Genomic DNA, 23,739 nt, shown 5'->3' on the forward strand with positions numbered 1-23,739 from the left:
TGAAAATTGATTCAATTTTGAACCGCCCTCACTGTTTTCAATGGGCCCTTGCTCTGTTCAGTAGGGACCAGAGTGTTGTAGAGTTAGGGTGCTGTTTTGCTCCGGCCAAGTGACAGTTGGGACTCAGAGTTCCATCCCCTATATCACAGCAGTTGGCCTATTGTCTGCAGAGATAATCACTGTCAAAATCAAGCCAGCAATGACCATACAGTAAGAGTCAAATAAAAAATAGCCCATCTTATCAGCACCAATGATTTTAAGGGGCAAAGGAGAACTAAAAGTACCAAATACACTTACTGTATTATTTATTGTGGATGTGTGTGGAAATGAAGGGTGCAGTATCAATAGCAGCAACACAGAAACTCAAGGTAGACTAATGGTCCTGCCTTTAAAGAAAATAACAGAGGAGGAAAAAAAAATGCACTGAAGAGGAACTTGTTGGAATCAAGAAGAGGATGGTGAGGCAGACTGAGCAGGGTGTTGACGGAAATGACTGGAGTAAAGCTACAGAATTAGATGAAGAATGCCGTGCCTGATTCTGGAGGAGGCTTAGCTGAGGAGGTTATACATGCCTCAGTGACTAACCTCTGCTTCTAGTGTAGAGAAAATGGAGGAGTGGGAAGGCGGAGGAGGTGGGTGGTTAGACTATGGCAGACTGGCTTCTTGCTGCATGACTCCCGCTCCCCAGTTGCTCTGCTCTGGCATCTGCCCCTTTCTTCGTGACACCCAAGACTCTGAGCAGCTCATAGTGTAACAGAAGTCACATAAGCGCAGGACTAGCACTCACAGCTGGAGACCAGTGGTGTGACCACCACTCGGAGCCCCACCTGTGAAGGCCTGTCTTCTGAGCTGGCCCTCACTTGTTCCGAGCTTCATCTGCTTCTTCTGACAACTGGATGTTCAAGCCTCCCTTAGGCCACTCAGTCAGCCTTGCCACCCCGGCCTTACTCCAGGACCCAGGGATCTCCTTCCTCTAGGCCCTGGGCCCCATGCCGCTGGGGCCAGGTAACTGTGCTACCCTCTGAAATGGGTCTCACAGCTGTTTCATGAATGAAAGCAAGCATATCCACTCCTTGTTGAATTCTTCTTTTTCTCTGCTCTTTATGATATACTCATGACTATAGCCAGTGTGCAGATGTGTTTAGCCTATGCGTCATGAGCTGTGTCTCCTTGAATTGACTGGCTAGAGCTCCTTTTTCTTTCTTTCTTTCTTTCTTTCTTTCTTTCTTTCTTTTTTTCTTTCTTTTTTTTTTTTTTTTGATTTTTTAAATTTTTTTTATTAATTTATTCTTGTTACATCTCAATGTTTATCCCATCCCTTGTATCCTCCCATTCTTCCCTCCCCCTCATTTTCCCATTATTCCCCTCCCCTATGACTGTTCCTGAGGGGGATTACCTCCCCCTGTATATGCTCATAGGGTATCAAGTCTCTTCTTGGTAACCTGCTATCCTTCCTCTGAGTGCCACCAGGTCTCCCCTTCCCGGGGACATGGTCAAATGTGAGGCACCAGAGTACATGAGAAAGTCATATCCCACTCTCCACTCAACTGTGGAGAATGTTCTGACCATTGGCTAGATCTGGGTAGGGGTTTAAAGTTTACCGCCTGTATTGTCCTTGGCTGGTGACTTAGTTTGAGCGGGACCCCTGGGCCCAAATCTGCCTATCATAATGTTGTACTTGTAGGTTTCTAGGACCCTCTGGATCCTTCTACTTTGCTATTCTCCCATGCTTCTCTCATCTAGAGTCCCAATAAGATGTCCTCCCCTCTGTCCCAGTTTCCTGGTAAGTGAAGGCTTTCGTGGGACATGCCCCTTGGGCTAGTATGCAGATATAAGTGAGTATATACCATTTGAGTCTTTCTGCTTCTGGGTTAGCTCACTCATTATGATCATTTCTAGCTCAATCCATTTATTCACAAATTTCAGGAATTCCTTGTTTTTAATAGCTGAGTAGTATTCCATCGTGTATATGTACCACAGTTTCTTTATCCATTCTTCTACTGATGGACACTTAGGCTGTTTAGAGCTTCTTTTTCTTGTCCCTTTCTAAGCTTAATGCTGGATTTTCTCTCCTGCTACAAAAGTTTTGGGTATTTTTTTTTTACTGCTATTAAGGATAAACATATTCATATGCCATCCAACTTCTCTCATCACCTTTGTCCATATTATTCCTGGGGATTCTGGAAGGCTGTACCCAGGCATTGTTGGCCACCTTCCTGTCTGATTTTTGCCTATTTGAATATTATCTTTGATATGGATTAGAAGTTCACCATATTTCAGAAAATGGAATCTATAGAATGAGTGGAGAGTTGGTAGGAAAATTACTTTAAATTCTTGCTTATTTTTTCAAAGAAAAGCATTCTAGGACTGGAGCAATGACTCCATGGTTAAGAGCACTGGCTGCTCTTTCACCAAAGCCTAGTGCATTTCTAAACGTCTACATGGTAGCTCATAACCATCTCACTAAGTATACGCTCGATTCACAGATATGCATGCTTGCAGAACATACATACACATAAAATAAGAAATATTTATTTTAAAATACCTTCCTTTAGAAATGAAAGGGAAGTTATTGAATTCAAATTAGAGAATAATTCTGCCCACTTGAGGGAACACAGTCAGTCTTACTAAGGTTGGATCAAATCACCGTCAAAGAGGTACGGTGTGGGTGGCCCTAGAGAATGTCGGGGTGTCCGGTAGCTGAGGTCATCAGCTCTGCAACAGCTGACGTCCTGTGGGGCCAAGTGGAAGATCATTTTAAGCAGGCTGTGGCAGTGAGGTGACTGTTCTTCCCCAGACAACCCTTCCTAAAGTAGTAATAGCACCAGCAGACACGTGGCTTGTAGGGACCAATATTTCCTACGCACCTGCCATCTGACAGATTCCAGGCTACTCGCTTTCTGTTTTCACTACCTCTCTCTACATCCATGACTCTGGTTTCTGAGGTTCAAAAATATTAAGTAGATACTTCCAGATATAATCTGACCGTATGTTTTAAGTAAAGTCAGTTAAAATATATTCTTAAAATTGTTTGTAATCTCTCACTACACCACACTCCCTTGTTTCTTGGGAGTCTTGGAATGTATCCCCTACAAATAAGAAGGAAAGCCTGTGATTCCTTTGTAAAAGTTAAAGCAAAATAAGCCTCCCTTATCCACTGAAGCCAGTTAGTAGACTAAAACAGAGTTGAAAAATCATAGACACTCAGTACTCAAATCTTGAGCCCAAGACTTTTCACTGTGTTTAGAGATGTCTAGATTGGCTTCCACGCTGGAGCTTAGGAAGAAAACTCCGTAGGAAAAGAGTGGTTAATCAAAGAGAGCACATACTAGTTCCATGAAAGAGGAGACGATAGGACATCCATCCTCTGTGTACTTTTAGCACAGACCCCTGGGAAGCCTCCGCAGAAACAGCCTGGGATGCTCCCGATTCCAGCACTGGAGAGCAGCTGGCACCCTTCAGCTCACAGGTCCATGGCTAGGAACGGAGTTGCTCTGTTAGCAGCCGACTTCTCACCTACTAGGAAGCCGCTGTTTATAACTGAAGTATGCCTCTATGGACTTAAGCTATAGGAAAAAAATAATTGATTATCATACATATTATGTGCTTGTATATACTTATGTGATATAAAACGCATAATGTATTAAAATACTATTTTTCCCTTTAGTGTTTTTTGTGCCAGGGTCTCTCTACATAGCCCTAGATGTTCTAGAACTCACTACTTTTAATATGTCTGACTGTCTTCTTTTGTTGCTCTGATGAAATACCCTGAGGTAGTTTGCTTTGGCTTGCAGTCCAAGGGTACAGCCTGTTATGACAGGGTGATCAATCAAGCACTTGGCTCTTCAGCATCTGGTGGGGGCACGACATGTCTCTAACACTTAATATATGTTTTTACATTTAATAACTTGTTTATTATTTTTTCTCTGTACACACATGCATGCAAGCATATGCCATGGTACACATTTGGAGGTGAGAGGACAAATGGTGTTATTCATAGTGGGTGGATCTTCCCTCCTAAATTAGCACAATTAAGACGATTCCCTATAGACATGCTGTCTGTCTCCTCAGTGCTTATATATTCTGTCTATGTAGTTAACAATGAACACTAGCCATCATGCCAACTATGTTGCTAATTACACAGTACTTTTTTAAGAGAAAAAAGAAAATTTCTATTTTTATCGTACATTGCAAAAATGGTATTTTGCATAGGATATTGGCATTCTGTTTGTTTGGAAGCTAGACTTCCTAAAGTTTTAATTTAGACTATAGCAAATATCTATCGTAAAATTCAAAACTTGTTATTTAGAGACCATTTGGTCGCCTGCCATGTAAATGACGTCTGCTGGCTTGCCCACCAGCTTCCCCACCCTAGCTCTAAAGCATTAGAGGGCAAGCAAGATAGCCAAGCCAGTAAAGGCACATGCCATCAAAGCCTGAGTTCAGTTCCTGTTCTCAGAACCTATGTGGGGCGGGGTGGGGAGAACCAACTCCTCCAAGTTGTCCTCTCACCGTCAAATGTGTGGCATGATGTATGTGTGCGTGTACGTGTTTGTGCTCACACTAAATAATAAAATACATAATTACATATAAAAATAGATATGAAGTCTCACATTTATTCAGCCTTTCTTACCCTCCCCTCCCCCGCCCTCTTTTTTCTAAAATTAATTAACTGGGGAGGAAGAACTGTAACATGCCCATTATCCCCTGAAGACTCATTTGAGACAGTAGTGTGTTCAGTAAAAGCCTCTTCTTTCTATCTTTTACATTTTATTTTATGTGCATTAGTGTTTTGCCTGCGTGTATGTCTGTGAAGGTGCCAGATCCCCGTGAGCTGCCGTGTGGGTGCTGGGAATTGAACCTGGGTCCTTTAGAAGAACAGCGAGTGCTCTTAAGTATTGAGCCATTTCTCCAGGCCCCTAGTAAAAGCCTTTTCAACAACACCACCAAAAGCACTGTACATCGTAGTCAATTGGATGGGCTTTTATTTAATTTTTCAACCTTGGGATTTTACTCTACTAATAGAGATAATTGCAGTAACATTTTTATCAAATTGCTCTTAGCAGTCACCTCTGGGCAGAATGATACCCATTTTAGCTGCAACCCATCACACTGATCCTATAACGTGGTATATAGGTAGAGAATATGTGTCAGCCTGTCACACTGGCCCTATAGTGTGGTACACAGGTAGAAGATATGTCAGTGTGTGTGATATTTCCTTGGCTTCTCCATTCACAAGAAATTTCCAATCTACCTTAGCAACAGCTTTCTCAACTCCCAAAGCTCATAGACACAGTCTGTCTTGTCTTCCACTGTCTTCCCGGCACTTAGACCACTGAAGTAACAAGTCTCTCTTCATGCAATGATAGAAAATGTTATAGTATTTATTACAACTTTTAAAATCACCAAACTTTTTATAAACTTTGAAAAATATTGTATATCTGTAATTTGTTTTAAATTTAATTGATGGCAACTACTATGAGAAATGTCAATATTTGTGTCACTAAGAAAATGTACATTTCCTTTTGAAAAAATTCAACAAGTGTACAGAAAAGGGCACACAGTGAATGCACACAGCTCAGTGATCTGTAGTTAGTCTTCCTAGATGAAAGCATCAGCCAATTAAACGGGACTAGCAATAGAACACTGCAGCACTCCTGATGTCCACGCTGCACATACCATGCACAAAGGGATGAACACTTTGGTATTTTTCGTTTGTAATGTTGGTTTTTCGCTGTTGTTAAGCATTGTATAAATGGGATCTTACTGTATAGTAGCCTTTTAGTTGGGGCTGGGCTGCTTCCATCCGACCTTCCTTGTTGTATTTCGTTCATTTTCATAACTATGTGGTGTTATGTGAATTATTTGTCCATCATTCTATCAGTATATTGTTGTCCCTAATTTTATAGAGGATACAGTATGTTACTATGGTCTTCTAGTCAAGATGTCACGTGTGCATTCATTAATTAGGTGCATGTCACTGGATAGTAATACACACATCTACTCAAGTAGACAGTCTACCGCTGTGTTCTCACAAGGCGGGTTCAGCCTGTACTAACGGTGGCTGAGCCATCCTAATACATGTTTAATGGTAACTCGTTGTGGCTTTCATTTGCTGCACTATACATGGTCTTAACAAAGACTTTTTAAAATTACGTATCGTTAGAAAGTAAAAGTACTGAAATTGTTCTCAAATCTCTGATGTTTCATTTGTAAAGCAAAAAATTGTTGCTCCCTCTTGTAAATAAATCACTCTTAATTCTTAAATTTGACACTTAAGAAAAGAGTTCCTTAGCACTAAGGTATACATATAGACACAGAATTTAACTTGGCCATTGGCGGTTGCCTCTGTTCAGACCCTGTCTGCTTTGAGCCCCGCTTGCTGTTCCTGCTTCATCACCGCATCCTAGAAGGTCCCCCACCACCACCACCACCCGTTAGTGTCCTTGTGCTCTGCCCTGTCGGAGCGTTTCACTCATATGTGGTACATTGCTGCCTCCCACTCAATTCTGACCATAAATGAAAACTGGGAAAGGAGGCCATGCAACTATAGATTGTGTTTCTTGTACTCTCGCCAAGGATTAAAATCATAGTCAAGTGGTTCACTGAAAAATAATATCCAGTGAAGCTATCATTGAAACATCCATATATGTTTTACAGATGCCATTTAAAATACTGAAACCCAAAGTGGCAGATCTGTAAAAGATGTAAAAAAAAAAAAAAATTGTTATGTAGTCATGGAAAATACTGTTCGCCTTCAAATGGGATCGGAAAGGGATCTGTCAGTTAGGGCTCCGGCAATTTAATGGAATGGATATTGAGCAGGGATAAGAGGATGACCAAACACTAGTCATGACCTCCAGGATGAAGAGAGTTAAGAAGAGAGACATGATTGGGTGTGGACTGCAGCTGCAGAGGAGGGCTGTCCATCAGCAGCCAGATCTGCGCTTGAGGAAGGGGACGCCAGACTAGACTGAGCAGGGAAACGGAGAAATAAATTCCCTGGTTCTTACCCCTGCTTCCCACTCCCACCAGCAAAAAGGGAGAAAAGCATCCAACTCGGACCACAGTGACCAGCTGCCCTGTGTACGCTCTGGCTGCCAGCATAGGAGATGCTGCTGCGGAGCCATCACACAACCAGCTATAGTTCAGGCTGCCAAGTGCTTCCGGGTCAGAGACAACAGAGACGCTCACCTTGATGGGAAGAAATGAAGTGTCAGACTATGCCAACTTCTGACCATGCCTAGCATGTTAGTTGTACATGTTCACTATTTGGCTTGCCTGCTATAGGGGAGGCAACATGTAGTGAAATTAGGTTTACTAAAACTATTTTACGGGGAGGCCACCAAGATGGCTCAATGGGTAATGTCACTTGCCAGAAGCCTGTTGATGGTGAGTTGAGTCCCTGGATCCCACATGGCGGAGGGAAAGAACGGAGTCCTTCGTACATATGTCATGGCACATGCAGCTAATTAAACATACGTGTAATTCAAAAGTTTAAAACTATATTTTCATTGAATAATTAATTAGCTGAAGTAAGAATAACCCGTCTTTGGTCTCTGTTACTCTACTACTTCAATATGAACACTGTCCATTATTTTATAAAGAACAAAGTGACACATAAAATAAACTTACATAAAAGCCACCTTTTAGATGCCTCGTGGTTGGAGCATCAGCAAGGAAGCAGGTTTTCTTAGTGGTGCACCGCAGGTGTCTCGCGCAGTGTGAGAGCGTGAACCTCCCTCAGTTTTTACCGTGGGCAACATGAGGGATTGCGAGGTGTGATTGTAGTAACCCCGCAAGACAAATGGACCGGTGACAGTAAACTTGATTAGAGAAAGATGTCTCATGCTAACTAAGCAGTCCAGCCATTCTTGCCATGGCTTTTTGCTGGTTTTGTTCATCAGTGGCAACATATCATAGTATACTATTAAAATGATATAAGAATCTTCTATTCCTTGTATTGTAATCTATATTCTTAACCTTATAAAAATCAATCTTAAAATATATCTACAAAAAACAATTTTATAGTGTTCGATTACCTCTAGGGAGATCATGAAAATAGTGTTTTCTTATCTAAAATTGTGCTTAGCGTACCGTTCTCAGATTCCCATAGGTGGGAACAAGATGGCACTGACTCTTTAGGCCTTGAACAAACAATTGTAGAATCTGCCGAGGAGGCTTTTCCTATGTGGGTAGGAATTCTACAGGGGCCATCTGCCTGCATGGGGAAGGCGGGCCTCTGAATTCACTCGAGACACAGAGAAACAGCCGCCCTCTCACCCCAGCCCTGGAAGCCACATCAGCAGTGAATACCGTTTTACTGAGAGAGCCGTTGCCCTATTTCTATGCTGCTGGTTTTCAGCCAGTTTGAAACATCATTGTTTTTCCTGAGTACGTGTTGTTTGCTCTTTGTGACCTTAGCAATTGAGCAAATACAAGCACAGAATATGAAGGCAGAGAGCTCCTGGAGGCCTTCTAGTCACCTTCACTTTCATTCTTGTGTAGCTCTACTGAAAGTATAAACCAACAATTGAATACTTTAAAAAAAAAACAAGTTTGACAAATATTTACCAAGTCAGGTTTATGATAGTTAATTTATATGTAACTTTGTGGCTGCCTCTGTTTTTTGTTTTGTTTTGTTTTGTTTTTAGTAATAGAATTCACCTGTCCTCCGGTCACTGACTTGACTGGTTTCTTCAGACAGCAGTGCCTGCTAAGTTTAAGGAGTTTAACCTTTGTTCGCAGATGTGTGTTCCATTAATAACACAGCTACCAAGAATGTGGAAGTGATTCTGTTAGGCCATGTAAGAAGCAGCTGTACAGAAGGACTGATTTATAGACAGTTACACTGGCAGTTTGAGCCATCGTACTTCAAGGATGGATGGGCGTGTCCTTCAAGTTACTGCTTTTGTCAGCACCAAAGTGGTGTCATCTAACCCAGCTTGCTAGGGTCTTAGTGCTCAGTCGCTGTGAAGAGACCCCATGACCACAGCAACTCTATAAAAGGAAGCATTTCACTGGGCCTTACTTATAGTGCCAGAGGCTCAGTCCACTATCATGGCAGGGAGCATACAGGTAGACATGTTGCTGGAGCAGTAGCTCAGAGCTCTACATCTGCATCCATGGGTACCTGGAAGAGAGAGAGAAACTGGGCCTGCTTTGGGCCCTTCCTCCAACAAGGCCACACCTCCCAACACTTCCCAGGTAGCATCACTCCTTGATGACCAAGCATTCAAATAGTCAAAGGCCAGCTTTATTCAAACCACCGCGTAGGGTCAGATGAGGAAGTCCACCTTAGGCAGAGTACACAGAGAAATGGAGCAGTGTGGAATGTGGCTCTGCCGCCGCTGCTGTGCTTGGAAGCTACATTCTCCTTTGGACACTATTTATTAGGTCTAGCATAAGAGGTTTTATTGGCCATTTTAAAAAATCATTGACACTGGGTTTGTGTGTGTTTGTGGCTTCTAGCACTCACAGCAGCAGGGAGGAAGCTGCTGGTGTCTCAATGCACCCATCTCATGGGTCAGGAGACTGACGTGTGAGTGGGAGCGAGTTGTAGCCCACATTTAGGTGCTTTCTTAAAAGGCATTTCGCACGTGAGCTCATAAGCTTAGCCACCTCGTGTGGCTCTCTGACTCTACTAAGGGAGGCCTGGGAAATCGAAGGTGGTTCTTCAGGGAGGAGGACAGAGTGGACCCGACTATGAATAAATGCTTATAGCAGCTGGAATCATAATTACCAGACTGCAATTGGTCACGGTCCCTTCAGTAGTGGTATGGATAAGTAAACTGTGGCTCATCCTGTTACTGGAGTATTACATGGTACAGGAAAGAAACAGGTTTTTAAAAACAAACAGCATTAGATCACTTCCAAGAAAATGGGTGGAATGGAAAATTGTGTTCAAGCAAGACAGAACCAAAGACAAACATACATTTTCTGTCATGTGGAATCTAGGGGGTTTTTTTTGTTGTTGTTGTTGTTTTGTTTTTTAAAGAACGAAATGGAATTATTTGGGCTGGTGTACATGACGAGGTGGAATAAAAGAATAATGGCAAATGAATATTATCAAAGTTCATTTGCACACATGTATAACACACTATGATGGTGGGCCCACTACTGCACAGAATGAGCGCACACTAGAGGGAGGGGGAGGGAGGGAGGGAGGGAGGTTGGTTTTCATCAGGAAAGGACATTTAAAGAAGCAAATGCTCACCACTAAATGAAAGATGCTGAGTGAAGGCCCGAGCTCCTAGAGACTATTGAAAACGGCAAGCATCTGCCAGGGTGTGGCTTACGGGTGCCGGAAGTCTGTACTGCAGCTTGATTTTGCTCTTGATATGAATTTGCTCTGAGAAGTCCCCTCTCCCATCTCAAGTTTGACCAGGCTGACCTCAAACCCAAAGGTCAGCCTGCCTCTGCTTCAGGAGGGCTGCAATTAAAGGGTTAAAGGTATGCGCCACCATGCCTAGCTAGAATGTCCTTAAGAACAAAAGCTCTAGGTAGTTCAAGATTAGAAATGGCGTAGCATGCCATGTTTGCCAATCCTATTTGCATGCTTATGTGTTGTACAGTATGATTTTATATGTGCAGATGTATAGATGCCCTTGTGTATTTGGGGTGAGCCTGTGCACCAAGCACAGCCAAGGGACTTCTATAACCATAAGATAGGTAATCCCTCAAGCCTCCCCAGGCAGCAAAACGCAGAGGATGGAGACCTGCCTAGGTTACACAGCTGCCAGGCCCTGCTTACCTCAAGCCTTCCCTCTCCTGTCCTTCCTTATGCCTGTCTCCGAGATTCCTGAGGAGCCCCCATTGAGTCACCGTTGTGAAACACGGACCCATTCTTGCAGAAGTGGGCACCTTGCGTTTACCAGATGGCTTGCTTGCTTGCTGAGGACAATTAATGGGCTGTGTGCTTGTTTCGCACTCCTCCAAAGCCTGTCCTGGTCACCTGGTTTGTAAACAGTGATCCCCTATCTCTGAGTGCATCTGTCTGGAAGGGTCACATGTGGCCGCTAGCTAAAGTCTACCAGCTTTAGCTCCAAGTCCAGGAGTAATATCCTTTCTGCTGTTACATTCTCACTCATATATGAATGGCCTGGGGGCCTGCACTCTTGTCAGGGATGGAATAGCTCGGTCTGCAATCCTTCTGGGAAGCTCCTGTAGGAAGCTCCTGTAGTGGTTCCCTTAGTCTCCCTGTGACAAGAGCTCAGCAGGAGGCTGTAGAGCACCTGTCACAACCTACACGGAGTGCAGTGAGGAGAGCAACCCTGGAGAGCCAAGTTCCCAGCTTCCCTCTGGGATGAGGGCCGCCCCGCCCTCCCTTCATGGTCCCCATGTACTTAGGAGTGTGGTTTGTGTGCCTGGGCTTGATTCTCCTCGGTGGAACTGGGGCCAATGAGGGCAGAATATTAGCAACCCAGTAGGTTCTAGTCCTCATCAAAATTAAAAACAAAACAACCCACCAAGAAGGCGGTGTGCCTCCCCTTCCCCCCCAGTTTGTAGTTCATATTGTGCAACCTGCTGGTACCACCACTGCGCTTCCCGGAGCTATCCTGTGAAGGACTCCGTGATGCACGGAGTCTTTGTGTGTCTGGTGGTATCTCAGCACAAGCTTTATGTTGTGAGGATTATTTTTGAGTCAGATTGGGAAGGTTGACCATTGTTTCTGATGGGATGTGAGCTTCCCTTGTACTTGTAAGCAAGCTAAACATACCTGAATGGAGGTTGATTTAACCAGTGGCAGAAGGCCACATGGAGGTTAGGGGGTACTTTTTCTAGGGACGGGCAGCAAACTCCTCTTGCGGTAGAGAGAGGCTGTAAACCCACAGCTTTTGTTTATTCTTGTCTGATAGAGTAAAAGGCCTTTTAACTTTTCAAATTGGCGTATCAATAGTGTCCATAGCAGGCAGTAGCTGTCCGTGCATGCATGTTATAGTCAAGCTTATATAAATGTGTTGTTACACATTTCCAGATGCTAAGAACTGTGTGGTAGAGACGTCTTAGCCCTTGTGCATAAATTTCAGAACCTGGGGCTTTAGTGTACTTCACCATAAGAGCTCCAGGTAACAAATACCAATGAGAAAACCCCTGCACTCCCAGCACTTCATTTCAGCATATTTTCCAGAAAGAGAATATTGGATCTTTGCTTCATTTGGCCAGTACACTCACTGAAGCCATTTCCATTGTGATCCTGTTCTGACAGGATGACAGGGCCAGGGGCCCCGGTGGCAGTGTCCTTGCTTCACCAGGCAGGGAAATGGCATTTTATTCTCGTTCACTTCGCTCCTAAACATGTGCTCTCAGCGCCTCCGTCTCTCTCTGGGTCTGTTCCTCTTGCAGAGGAGGCAAGCCGTGAGTACACAGAGTCTAACCTGTCAGAGCCAGTTCCCTGGAGCGTCCCAGAAGGATCTATTAGGGAAGGGCACAGTGCTGCAGAATTTTCCAGACTTGCCTTTCTAAACATGGCTTTCCCTGGGTTCCCAGGGGTGGTGAAATGTCTGTGTGTGGTGAGGATGAACTTACAGACAGGGCTCTCTGAGATCAAGTCCGTCAGGGAGCGTTGTGGAGTTTGCATTTGAGGAAAGCAAACCTTTTCCATGATCTCACTGCTCCCAAGGCCTGAGCTTGACGAAACCCTGACTGCTTTCCAGATGTCTAGGGCCAGGTTTTCTCAGTTGTTGGATCCTCACTACACATAATTAATAAGGAGCCATGTGAAAAGGGAGCCCTAGCAGAAACCTGATCCTAAGTATTGCCTCATGGAAAAGGCAAGTTGCCTTTAAATGCTGGAAATCGCTTTTCCTTACCTGTGAGCCCCGTGGAAGCACGCTCATAGGTATAGAGACTGACCTCCATCTCTCATGGCCATGCTTTTTTTTTTTTTTTTTTTTAATTTATTCTTGTTACATCTCAATGTTTATCCCATCCCTTGTATCCTCCCATTCCTCCCCCCCCCCCATTTTCCCATTATTCCCCTCCCCTATGACTGTTCCTGAGGGGGATTACGTCCCCCTATATATTCTCATAGGGTATCAAGTCTCTTCTTGGCTATTTGCTGTCCTTCCTCTGAGTGCCACCAGATCTCCCCCTCCAGGGGACATGGTCAAATGTGAGGCACCAGAGTACGTGAGAAAGTCATATCCCACTCTCCACTCAACTGTGGAGAATATTCTGACCATTGGCTAGATCTGGGAAGGGGTTTAAAGTTTACCTCCTGTATTGTCCTTGGCTGGTGCCTTAGTTTGAGCGGGACCCCTGGGCCCAAATCTGCCTATCATATTGTTCTACTTGTAGATTTCTAGGACCCTCTGTATCCTTTTATTTTGCTGTTCTCCCATGCGTCTCTCATTTAGAGTCCCAATAGGATGCCTTCCCCTCTGTCCCAGTTTCCTGGTAAGTGAAGGCTTTCGTGGGACATGCCCCTTGGGCTAGTATGCAGATATAAGTGAGTATATACCATTTGAGTCTTTCTGCTTCTGGGTTAACTCACTCATTATGATCATTTCTAGCTCAATCCATTTATCCACAAATTTCGGGAATTCCTTGTTTTTAATAGCTGAGTAGTATTCCATAGTGTATATGTACCACAGTTTCTTTATCCACTCTTCTACTGAGGGACACTTAGGCTGTTTCCATGTTCTGGCTATTATGAATAAGGCTGCTATGAACATGGTTGAGCAAATTTTCTTGTTGTGTGCTGGAGCATCTTCTGGGTATATTCCAAGGAGTGGAATAGCTGGGTCTTGAGGAAGCCCTATTCCCATTTTTCTGAGATAGCACCAGATAGATTTTCAAAGTGGCTGTACTAGTTTGCATTCCCACCAGCAATGAAGGAGTGTTCCTCTCTCCCCACATCCTCGCCAGCATGTGGTGTCGCTTGAATTTTTGATCTTAGCCATTCTGCTGGGTGTAAGATGGAATCTCAGAGTTGTTTTGATTTGCATTTCCCTGATGACTAAGGAGGTTGAGCATTTCTTTAAGTGTTTCTCAGCCATTTGATACTCCTCTGTTGAGAATTCTCTGTTTAGTTCCAAGCCCCATTTCTCAATTGGGTTATTCGGTTTGGTGGTGTTTAGCTTCTTGAGTTCTTTATATATTTTGGATATTAGACCTTTGTCAGATGTAGGGTTGGTGAAGATTTTTTCCCAGTCTGTAGGCTGTCGCTTTGTTCTCTTGACAGTGTCTCCTGTCATGGCCATGCTTTTGGCCTTCCCTCTTATGGGCAGCTTTGCCATCTAGAGGCTCAAACCAGACAGTTACTGTTTTGTTTAATAATGAAACACTATGAAGTATGAAGTAAATTTTAAATGGTGCGGATAATATTTGTGTCTTTTGGAAAATAGAGTCATGGTTCAGTTGGCTGTTAAGAGAATTTTCTTCATGGGGGAAGCTAATGGCTGACCTTGTATATTTGTGTGTGTGTGTGTTTGTGTGTGCATGTGTTTCTGCATGTGTGTATGTTTGTGCATGTGTGTGTTTGTGCATGTGTGTGCATGTGTGTGTTTATGCATATGTGTGTGTTATATTTGGGATCAAACCCACATCCTTGTGCATGATGAGCATTTGTTCTATCACTAAGCTGAAACCTCATCCATTTTTTGAGACAGTGTCCTAAGCTGCTTTGAGCTGATAAATGTACCATAGGCCTTGAACTTATGACCCTTCTGGCTCAGCCTGTGAGTTCTGGTATTACAGGTACCTACTACCACAGGTAGTTAGTTGTAACTAAGTGGCTAAGGCTAGCTCCTTTTTTCCCCTTGTAACCTATCTTCAGAGTGCTATGAAATAGCTGAGAAGTCAATTTTCTTTGCTCAGCTATTTAGATGGTATTCTACCTGGATTTCACCATCCTGATATTAAGGTAAGAGTAATAAAGATTGGTTTATTCCTGACAATTTTTGCCAGGGCACCTTGAGTTCATTTAAAACCTTACGTTTCTTCACAAACATGAAGAACACGTATATGTTCCATATTAGGGATGCCTGTCTCATGCGTGTCTGTCTCTTCTGCTCTGTTTCCAGGCCTTCTGCCCTATCTAGTAGCCCAACGTATCCAGACCTGCCCTTCATTAGGATCTCCCCACACCGGAACCCCACGGCAGCTTCCGAGTCCCCCTTCAGCCCCCCACACCCCTACATCAACCCGTACGTGGACTACATCCGCTCCCTGCACAGCAGCCCGTCCCTCTCCATGATCTCAGCTGCTCGAGGGCTGAGTCCTACAGATGGTAAGTCTCTCACAAGTCCTCTTCCGAAGATCAGCCGTGGCTCTTGCATTCCCTTTGTGATGTTGTATAAAGCAGATCCAGTGCACGGTAAGGTTTTCCCACATGGCAGCCACTGGGACAAGTGCTTTAAGTTCACATTTAATCCCAGCTTACAGCTCACACTGCTTCTGTGGGTGGTGGCGTCCGTATTCTCGTGGAAGCGTAGCAGTTTAGAGAGGAATTAAATAACTTGGGACTATGGGCGACATCTTACTGACTCCCCTCCTTGCTGTGGGTGCTCCCTTGCTCTGCACTGCACACATGATCAGACAAGCCCTGCAGGCATCCCCAGGCCTGCGTGAGTTCCCGGGGTGCTTTGTCCATCTTCTAATGAATGCTCTTGTGCTCTGTACGATGGAAAGACACCTTTATATAGACATGGCTCTGAGGACAGAGCTTGACAAACTCCCGTGCATATTGTCTGGGGATCCTGATGAAACTGAAAGCTCTTGGAGCTGGTTATTCATACCCTCCTGTCAAGTTACAACCTATTCCACAAAGCTTGGAAGAAAAGATTCACTGTATCTTCCATGTATGTACAAACCTTTGCCTACAACTGGCCAACTCTGCATTAAGACACAGAATTGCATAAGCCTTACGAATTGCTGATGGGGGTGTGCATGCCCTACTGCAGAACACAGGCCACTGCTGGTGCTGCAGTAAGAGGTACTGTGCAGTTCATTTCACCACACGATTGGCTATGACTTCCGCACCCCTAATCCTAACAGAGGAACTATATTCCGAGGCTGTCTGTGCACACCGGCCAGGGTACTAAGCTTCTGAGGAAGCATCTCTCCTCATGTATTTCCAGGAATATCCATCTTCTAGAAACAACTACTTTCCCTTATGTTTTCTTTTTAAGAATTCAGTGCAGTGAATATTTTTGCAATGTAACCAAGGGATACATTTTCTCACTTGAACAATATTCACATCTAAAAACCTACAAAAAGTAAAACATGTTTGTTTTTATGCTTGGAGTTTGATTTTTTTTTCTTCTTGGTAAAGGAAAGTGGTGAAAAATAACCATAAGGAAAACAGACAGGAGTGAGAAAGAATCTCAGGGTGCAAGTGGAGTTGTACCTGTGTCTGATGTGTAGAAACTTCACTGTTCACCTACCTGGTTCTTGTGGTTACTTTATGGAAATCATGCTCACCGCCTGCATTTAATGAGTGTGAATTAATATCCATTGATTGATTGGTGGGTCTGCCTTCCCCTTCCTGTCTCATGAGAGACTGTAATTAGGAACTGTCATAGTTACTTTTCTATGGCTGTGAAGAGGCTCCATGGCCAGGGCAACTTTCAGAAACATGTACTGGGCCTTACAGTTTGATGCGTATGATCTCCTCGCAGCAGGCAGGCAGGCATAGCAATGGAGCAGTAGCTGAGAGCTTCCTTATCCACAGGGAGGAGACAGAGAAAGAGAGCGACTAGCAGTGGTGTAAGCCTTTGAAACCTCAAAGCTCACCCGAAATGTCACATTTCCTCCCAATAAGGCCACACCTCTCAGTCCTTCCCAAAAAAGTTTCAGTAACTGTTCACCAAGTATTTGAACTTACTCATTTTGGGGGACATTTCTAATTTAAGCCACCACAGTACCCAGCCAAATAATTTCACTAATATTTTCCTCTTGTAGTCTAATATTTTCTATGTATCTTGCATAAAAAATATTGCATGTGGACATCAATCCAAAACATCTATTGCCAGGATTCTCCCTGTAGCTAGTCGAGGTAAACCTCCACTGCTCAAATGCGGTGCCTTAAGCACTTTACAAACATGACTTTACGTTTGGCTCCTAGCTACCTTCTTTGAATCCATATTTCTGAAAATCTAGAGGCCACCCTCAGTACAGCTCCAATATCTTGCTGCTTTTGCACGTAAATTGGCAGGTGGAAACCAATTATTATCCTAGTCATGTAAGACTGACTCTTACCAGCAAATTGTTCCAGATTGATAGGTACATTTTCTTTTTGATTTTCTAGTGGGGGAAAAATGAAAAAGAGAGCTTTTAAATTCTGGATCATGAAATTGCAGCTTATCATTCAGTTGTGTGTCATTAATGCTGTGCTGCCCTTTTTTCTCTCTTGTAAACTCTGACTTCTTGTGTTAGTGAGTGTTAACTCAGACACTCCTGTCAGGAGCCTAGGGAAGTATTTTAAGTATGTCTGGAAAGATATCACAGTTGTCTGAGTTGTCTACTGTTGTAAGAAGTATGAACATACAGTAATTGTCTATCTGAAACTATTTTCTTTGCACGGGGAGGGAGTCAGTCATGACCGTCTCCATCCAGCCCATCATTTCTGGTACCAACGCGGGGACAAGTTGGTGTGTGTTAGACTCCCCATAAATCACACTGTCTAGTTGACATCGTTGCTTCCTTAGTGTATATGTGTCTGCTCTGTGATCCCAAAATGACAAAATTGCCTAAATGACACATTCGTCGAACATGTCCCGTCTTAAGAGACACATGACTATATATGTCGTAATCATTTTGAATTCATGTTAATTTCTTTAAACGAAGAACAAAACTTTTATAATGTATTTTACTACTTTTATTCCTCCAGTTTTCCTCTCAGATGAAGACACATTATACCAGTGAATGCAGACGTAGAACAGTGTCATTGCACAGAGCGATAAAAAGCGTTGTGTTTGAAGGCTAAACCACAAGAGGACTGAGGATGCTCCCGAAGGAGTGGCTGCTCGTCCTTCTTGTAACTGTCACTGTCCTGTTTCCTCTTGTAGCGCCCCATGCTGGAGTGAGCCCGGCGGAGTACTATCACCAGATGGCCCTGCTGACAGGCCAGCGCAGCCCCTATGCAGACATTCTTCCCTCAGCTGCCACTGCCGGTGCGGGGGCCATCCACATGGAGTACCTTCACGCTATGGATAGTAAGTGACAAGCCTGGTTGCTGGCGTCCTAGAGGGTAGTCAGAGCTAACTAGGAAAATGAGGGAAGGCAGCCCAGGTCAGGTGATGGGCTACATTTTCAATCTAAAGTAAGTTTCCACAGAAGGAGCCAGCCTGAAATGATGTGTGCCTCCTGGAGAAATAAAATATGCATAGAATTGTAGTTTGGTGGCTGGACTAGAAATGTAGCTGATGAAGAAATCATCCTGCTCTGCTTCTTGTGGTATGAAAATGAAGAAACAGATTTGCTACCTGGATGGACTTTACATGGCCACTCCATGGTTTCAAGGATTTTATCCTTTAGAAATTAAGCATTAAGAAAAATATATCAGGGGTCCCGCTCAAACTAAGGCACCAGCCAAGGACAATACAGGCGGTAAACTTTAAACCCCTACCCAGATTTAGCCAATGGTCAGAACATTCTCCACAGTTGAGTGGAGAGTGGGATATGACTTTCTCACGTACTCTGGTGCCTCACATTTGACCATGTCCCCTGGATGGGGAGACTTGGTGGCACTCAGAGGAAAGACAGCAGGTTACCAAGAAGAGACTTGATATCCTATGAGCATATACAGGGGGAGGTAATGCCCCTCAGGAACAGTCATAGGGGAGGGGAATAAGGGGAAAATGGGGGGGGGAGGAATGGGAGGATACAAGGGATGGGATAAACATTGAGATGTAACAAGAATAAATTAATTAAAAAAAAGAAAAAAATATCAAGAAACCGTAAGGCATGATTTATTTCCAGTCACACACTCTTATATTAAGACACTGTGTTTCATGAAGACCCTATATAGCTGCTAAGAACATGGAAGAAACCAGGAAAATTTCCAGATTTTAGTACCTGGCAATGAAGGAAAGGAAAGATCATTTGATTTGCATATCGCTTGGGGGTACCTACAGGCACACTAGGATTCCTTTGGGTCACAGTGGGCCTATGATAATGTCTTTTTAGAGCACCACAGAGCACTCATCTCTGAAAGGACCTGTTCAGTGAGTAAGTGTGCTTTGGCAGGGTCTTGAAGAATTAAGCTAAAGCCTTGCCATGTCATAAGGCAGGGAAAGTGTGGTTTTTCTAGCAGTGGCGCTTAACACTTGCCTTTCAAGCTAGCGTCTGTTTGGAGTTATCCTTGTCAGGGATGTGCTTTTGTTAATCTAGGCCTCAGATTTGTGAAATAAAGAGGATGGTTGGTCCACACAGGAATAAAAACTGACATCTGAGTCTGCTAATCAAACGGGACCACTTTGGTGCACCCCAAAGGAGTGTGGCCTGGTGCTGGCCTCTCTTGGGCAGCATGTACCACCCACCAAGAGAAAGATCTGGGTTGCGCCCTCTGTGGGGGTTCTGTTGTGGTTAGAATCAGTAGCATAAAGAGCTCAAGTTTCAGATTCATCATAACCACATTTCAATTAGCAATTGTTGGGGAGGGGCAGTTCACCGTTATTATGCAAATTAGTTATTTAAAAATCTGCAAATAAAGGACTAAAATAAGAAAGACTCCTTGGAAGGTCAGCATGCGTTATTTCACCTATTTGATAAGAATGTGTTTAGCCAGGCAGTGACTTTTTTTTTTATCTAAATAAAGGATGAAGCTACCCTTTTACTTTGTAAAAACTAATTAAAGGAATTTTAATTTGCCAGAGTCTATGGTAAATTGAGTGTCATTAAATAGGAATTTAGATGTCCTATCATTCATCACATGAAAAGAAAGCTCCTCTTTCTCTGTCAGAAATTTTTATTAGAATAGAGAAACAAAAACAATTAACAGAAACCAGGTTGGAGCAGTCTGTGCTGGAGCAGTAGGAAGGCTCTGGCTGGGCTTGTAGGGTGGTGGTAGTATGCTCACCTAGCACCTGGAAGGCTTTGTGTTAGATTTCTACCTCTGCAAAATTGGCACGTGGCGTGACTCGCGAGGGATGACTTGACACAGAAGGAAGAGTACTTGGTGTAACACGGAGACTAAGCAGGTCTATTCATAACTCTGATAGCTCTTGCCTGGAGCCTCTAATTCCCATAAGAAGCATCCTGGACAGGGGATGGGGAACTGGAGGGGTCGGGAGGGCAGGGACTCCTGAAGTACATGCTGTACAGATGACCAGAAACTGACTTAACAGTGCTATTCTCAGAGAGAGAAAGGGAGAACATTTTCCAGCCAGCCTTTTGTGACCTGAAGAGTTTGACAGAAGGTCTTCCTAGGTTCTGGCCCCCGATTTTGAATAATGTATGGTAGATATAAGGCTTCCTGTGTTTCATGGTATCAGATTACGTCACCTCCTGCGTCACTTCCGGTTAGAAGGCTGGGGTCAAACTTGAGCATCCCTACCAAAGTCAAATGTGGCAAGGATGAAGAATGTCTTCCTTATCTTGCCACGTCTGCGTCCCACGGTAAATGGCTACTGTGAAGGGTTATGGGAAAGCTGACAGTAAATCTGGTCTGTCCTTCCGATTGTCTGGAAACGACAAGTATTTCTCCACTAAAACCTTTCATGATGAAATTAGCTTATTGCAGTGAGTAAATGTAAAGTAGTTACGTTTAAGGCATAATAAAAATGAGATGCCCCTTTAGGTAGTAGAAGTGCACAGAGAGCTGGGATTACCATCCGTGCTTACACTGAGAAGGTGCCGTGCTTGTCATTCAGAGTGGTGACACAGGGTGGACGGTTCCACCACTTTCTGCTGCTGTTTATGGTTGTGAGATCAACTGTAAGGCCTTCCATAGTCATCTGTTTCATTAAATTATCTCAGAGCATGGTGGATTGTTACCTTGTCTGAGGTCTGCTGTGGTGACACAAACTTTTAATTCCAGTACTTGGGAGGCAGGGCTAGGCAGGAAGATTATCAGTTTAAGGCCAATGGGATAAAACACACACACACATACACACACACACAACTGTGTATGGTAGACAGACATACAGAGACAGAATATTGCATCTCTGAAGAAAATATTCCCATTGAATTTTCTAGAGAGCAATTCCATTATTTCTTCTCCCTTTCTTTCTTCCTTTGGTTGTCTTTTAAAGATTGTCTACTATTTTAGTTTTCTTGATTTTTCCTTCTTTTCCTCTTCCTCCTCCTCCTTCTCTTCCTCATTCTTTCTGCCTTCTCCTCCTCCTCCTCCTCCTTCTTCTTCTTTTCCTGTGCAGCCTTGGCTGTCCTGGAATTGACTTTGTAGATGAGGCTGGCCTCAAACTCACAGAGATCCACATGCCTCTGCCTCCCCCAGTGCTGGGATTTCAGGAGTGCGCCACCATGCCACCATTTAGTTTTGTAAATAAGGCAAATTTGCTGTGTCCCTGTAAGCTCTGAAGTATAAAATCTTCTATTTGTACTTTAAATTAATAATAATTGATTTGCTTCTTATCTGGCAAGACACTCTTCTCATCCCCTCATTGAGCTTGTAAACTGACCTTCCAAAAATGGGGTAGACCAATGGCCAAATTCTCTGCTGTGCCCCAAGACCAAGATCTTGACATCTAACAAATTTGAGTGCAAATCCTGTTTAATTGTGAACCTTCAGGTAGAAACCACTGTATTGAGTGGCCATGGACTTAGGTGGAGGTACTAACCTCCAGATTAAGAAGTTGTCAGCAGGTTTTTTCGTGAAGTTTAAAGACTGTTAGTTCTTTAATGGAGAAGAAAGGTCCATTTCAATGTCTCTAGGCGTGTCAGGCCTCGTTAGCATGCTTGCACGGTTTATGCCACCCCCCTTGGGAAGTTTAGAAACCACCACAATCAACAACATAGAATATATATTCTTAGATGAGAAGGCTTTTAGGAAACGAACCCCCTATCTTGATACCACTGAGCCCAAGACCGTGTGTGGCAGGACTGCTCTGTGCACTCCAAGGATTTGGCAGCAGTCTGGCCTCTTCCCACTAGATGTCCATAGCACGCCCTGAACCGTGACAGCCAGAGGCTTTCTGACAACTGGTGGGGTACAAAATCACCCCGAAGTGAATACAATGAGTTCAGGACAGTGCGTTTATAAGTTGCTTTCCTGATGCTGTATGTTTACGGGGAGCATTTAACTGTTGGAGTCATGGAGAAAGGCAGAATTGCTTATTTTAGCATGCTTTCATTCTTTTTTTTTTTTTTTGTCATTCAACTCACTGCCTTAAAATGGTGTGTATTAGAGTAGAGAGGTCACTCATTGTGTTGCAGCTCTGGGAACCTCTGTCTTTGTCGCTCGTGGTGAATTAATGATGGGAATATCTAAGCAGCTGTCAGATTCATAAATCATTAGAAATGAGAAGGATAACACATAAAAGTCTCTCCCTTTTGTTGAGCAATTTATCATTTTGCCTGCACATTAATAAACAGCGCTCCTCTGTGGTAAGCCCCTGGAAGATAAATATTTTGCTCTAATTTCTTCAATTGTCGCCAGTAGATCACGAGGGAGAGGAGAGATGCTTGTCACCACATGTTGCCAACTTCTTGTCCCTTTCCCTTTTGCACGGAGAAGCGGCAGTCAATAGTGTATAGATTCTGGCTGTAGGTAATCAAGTTCTGTTTTGTTTTGTTTCTGTAACAGGCACCAGATTTCCCAGCCCCAGGCTGTCAGCCAGGCCCAGCCGAAAACGCACACTGTCTATATCGCCACTGTCGGATCATAGCTTTGACCTTCAGACCATGATAAGAACATCTCCTAACTCCTTGGTCACAATTCTCAACAATTCCCGTAGCAGCTCTTCAGCAAGTGGTTCCTATGGGCACTTATCGGCAAGCGCCATCAGGTGCGTACTTTCCTGAATCCATTATGTGTCTTTGTCATGAAATGTCGGTGCTCAAATGAACCGGCAATCCTTTTGCAGTCCCAGTGGTCTGAGAGGAAGAAAGAAGCAACAGGCTGCCTACCATACCAGGATTCAGGTCAAGTACCTCAACAATGGGCCAGAATTAATTTGTTAGTGTCCATTAGTCAGTGGCTCTTATGTGACAGTTTTTCAGTTATGATGAGATGCACTTCTTTGAGAATGAGAATTTGAGATCTTTTAATCCAGCTCTTGTTTTGCAAATAGTTATGTAGAGTAAAAACTAACTCTGCCTGGTTGCCCAGTGTGTGGAAAAAAGACAGACAAAGTTACCATACTGTTCTCAAGGGAGAGGGACACTTTGAGAATGCAGAAAACTTCAGAACAGTGTTTTTAGCTCAGCAGAAAACCGATGTACAGGGTTTGGGGTCCCACTGGGCCAGTCACTAGAGAGTTAACAGGAAATCTAGTAAAGGCATATTTATTTATATATTTTTAGTTACACATTTCCAGCTTACTTTTCCCCCCAACTTTCTTTTAAAGATAAGAACTTTGACCATCTTTGCTGAACAGTGAAGCAATTTTAAACATGCCCTTACATGAATGCACAGGATATAAAAATGGCTATTATAAAAATACTTCTTGGGGCTGGAGAGATGGCTCAGAGGTTAAGAACACTGTCTGTTCTTCCAAAGGTCCTGAGTTTAATTCCCAGCAAACCACATGGTGGTTCACAACCATCTTTAATGAAATCTGGTGCCTTCTTCTGGTGTGCAGGCATACATTTGGGCAGAATACTGTATACATATAT

The 23,739-nt window shown here is 43.6% G+C and overlaps 1 protein-coding gene across 1 annotated transcript in view; it reads left to right on the top strand.

Annotated features, from left to right (window-relative positions):
- Window positions 1-23,739, top strand: part of Gli3 (GLI family zinc finger 3) — a 277,309-nt gene that overhangs the window by 177,375 nt on the left and 76,195 nt on the right. The window contains 3 exon segments of the mRNA XM_051167959.1: window positions 15,027-15,232; window positions 18,012-18,158; window positions 22,709-22,910. Of these exon segments, the coding sequence (XP_051023916.1) occupies window positions 15,027-15,232; window positions 18,012-18,158; window positions 22,709-22,910 (555 nt within the window).

Source organism: Acomys russatus, chromosome 3, assembly GCF_903995435.1.
Source record: "Acomys russatus chromosome 3, mAcoRus1.1, whole genome shotgun sequence".
Classification (NCBI taxonomy): Eukaryota; Metazoa; Chordata; class Mammalia; order Rodentia; family Muridae; genus Acomys; species Acomys russatus.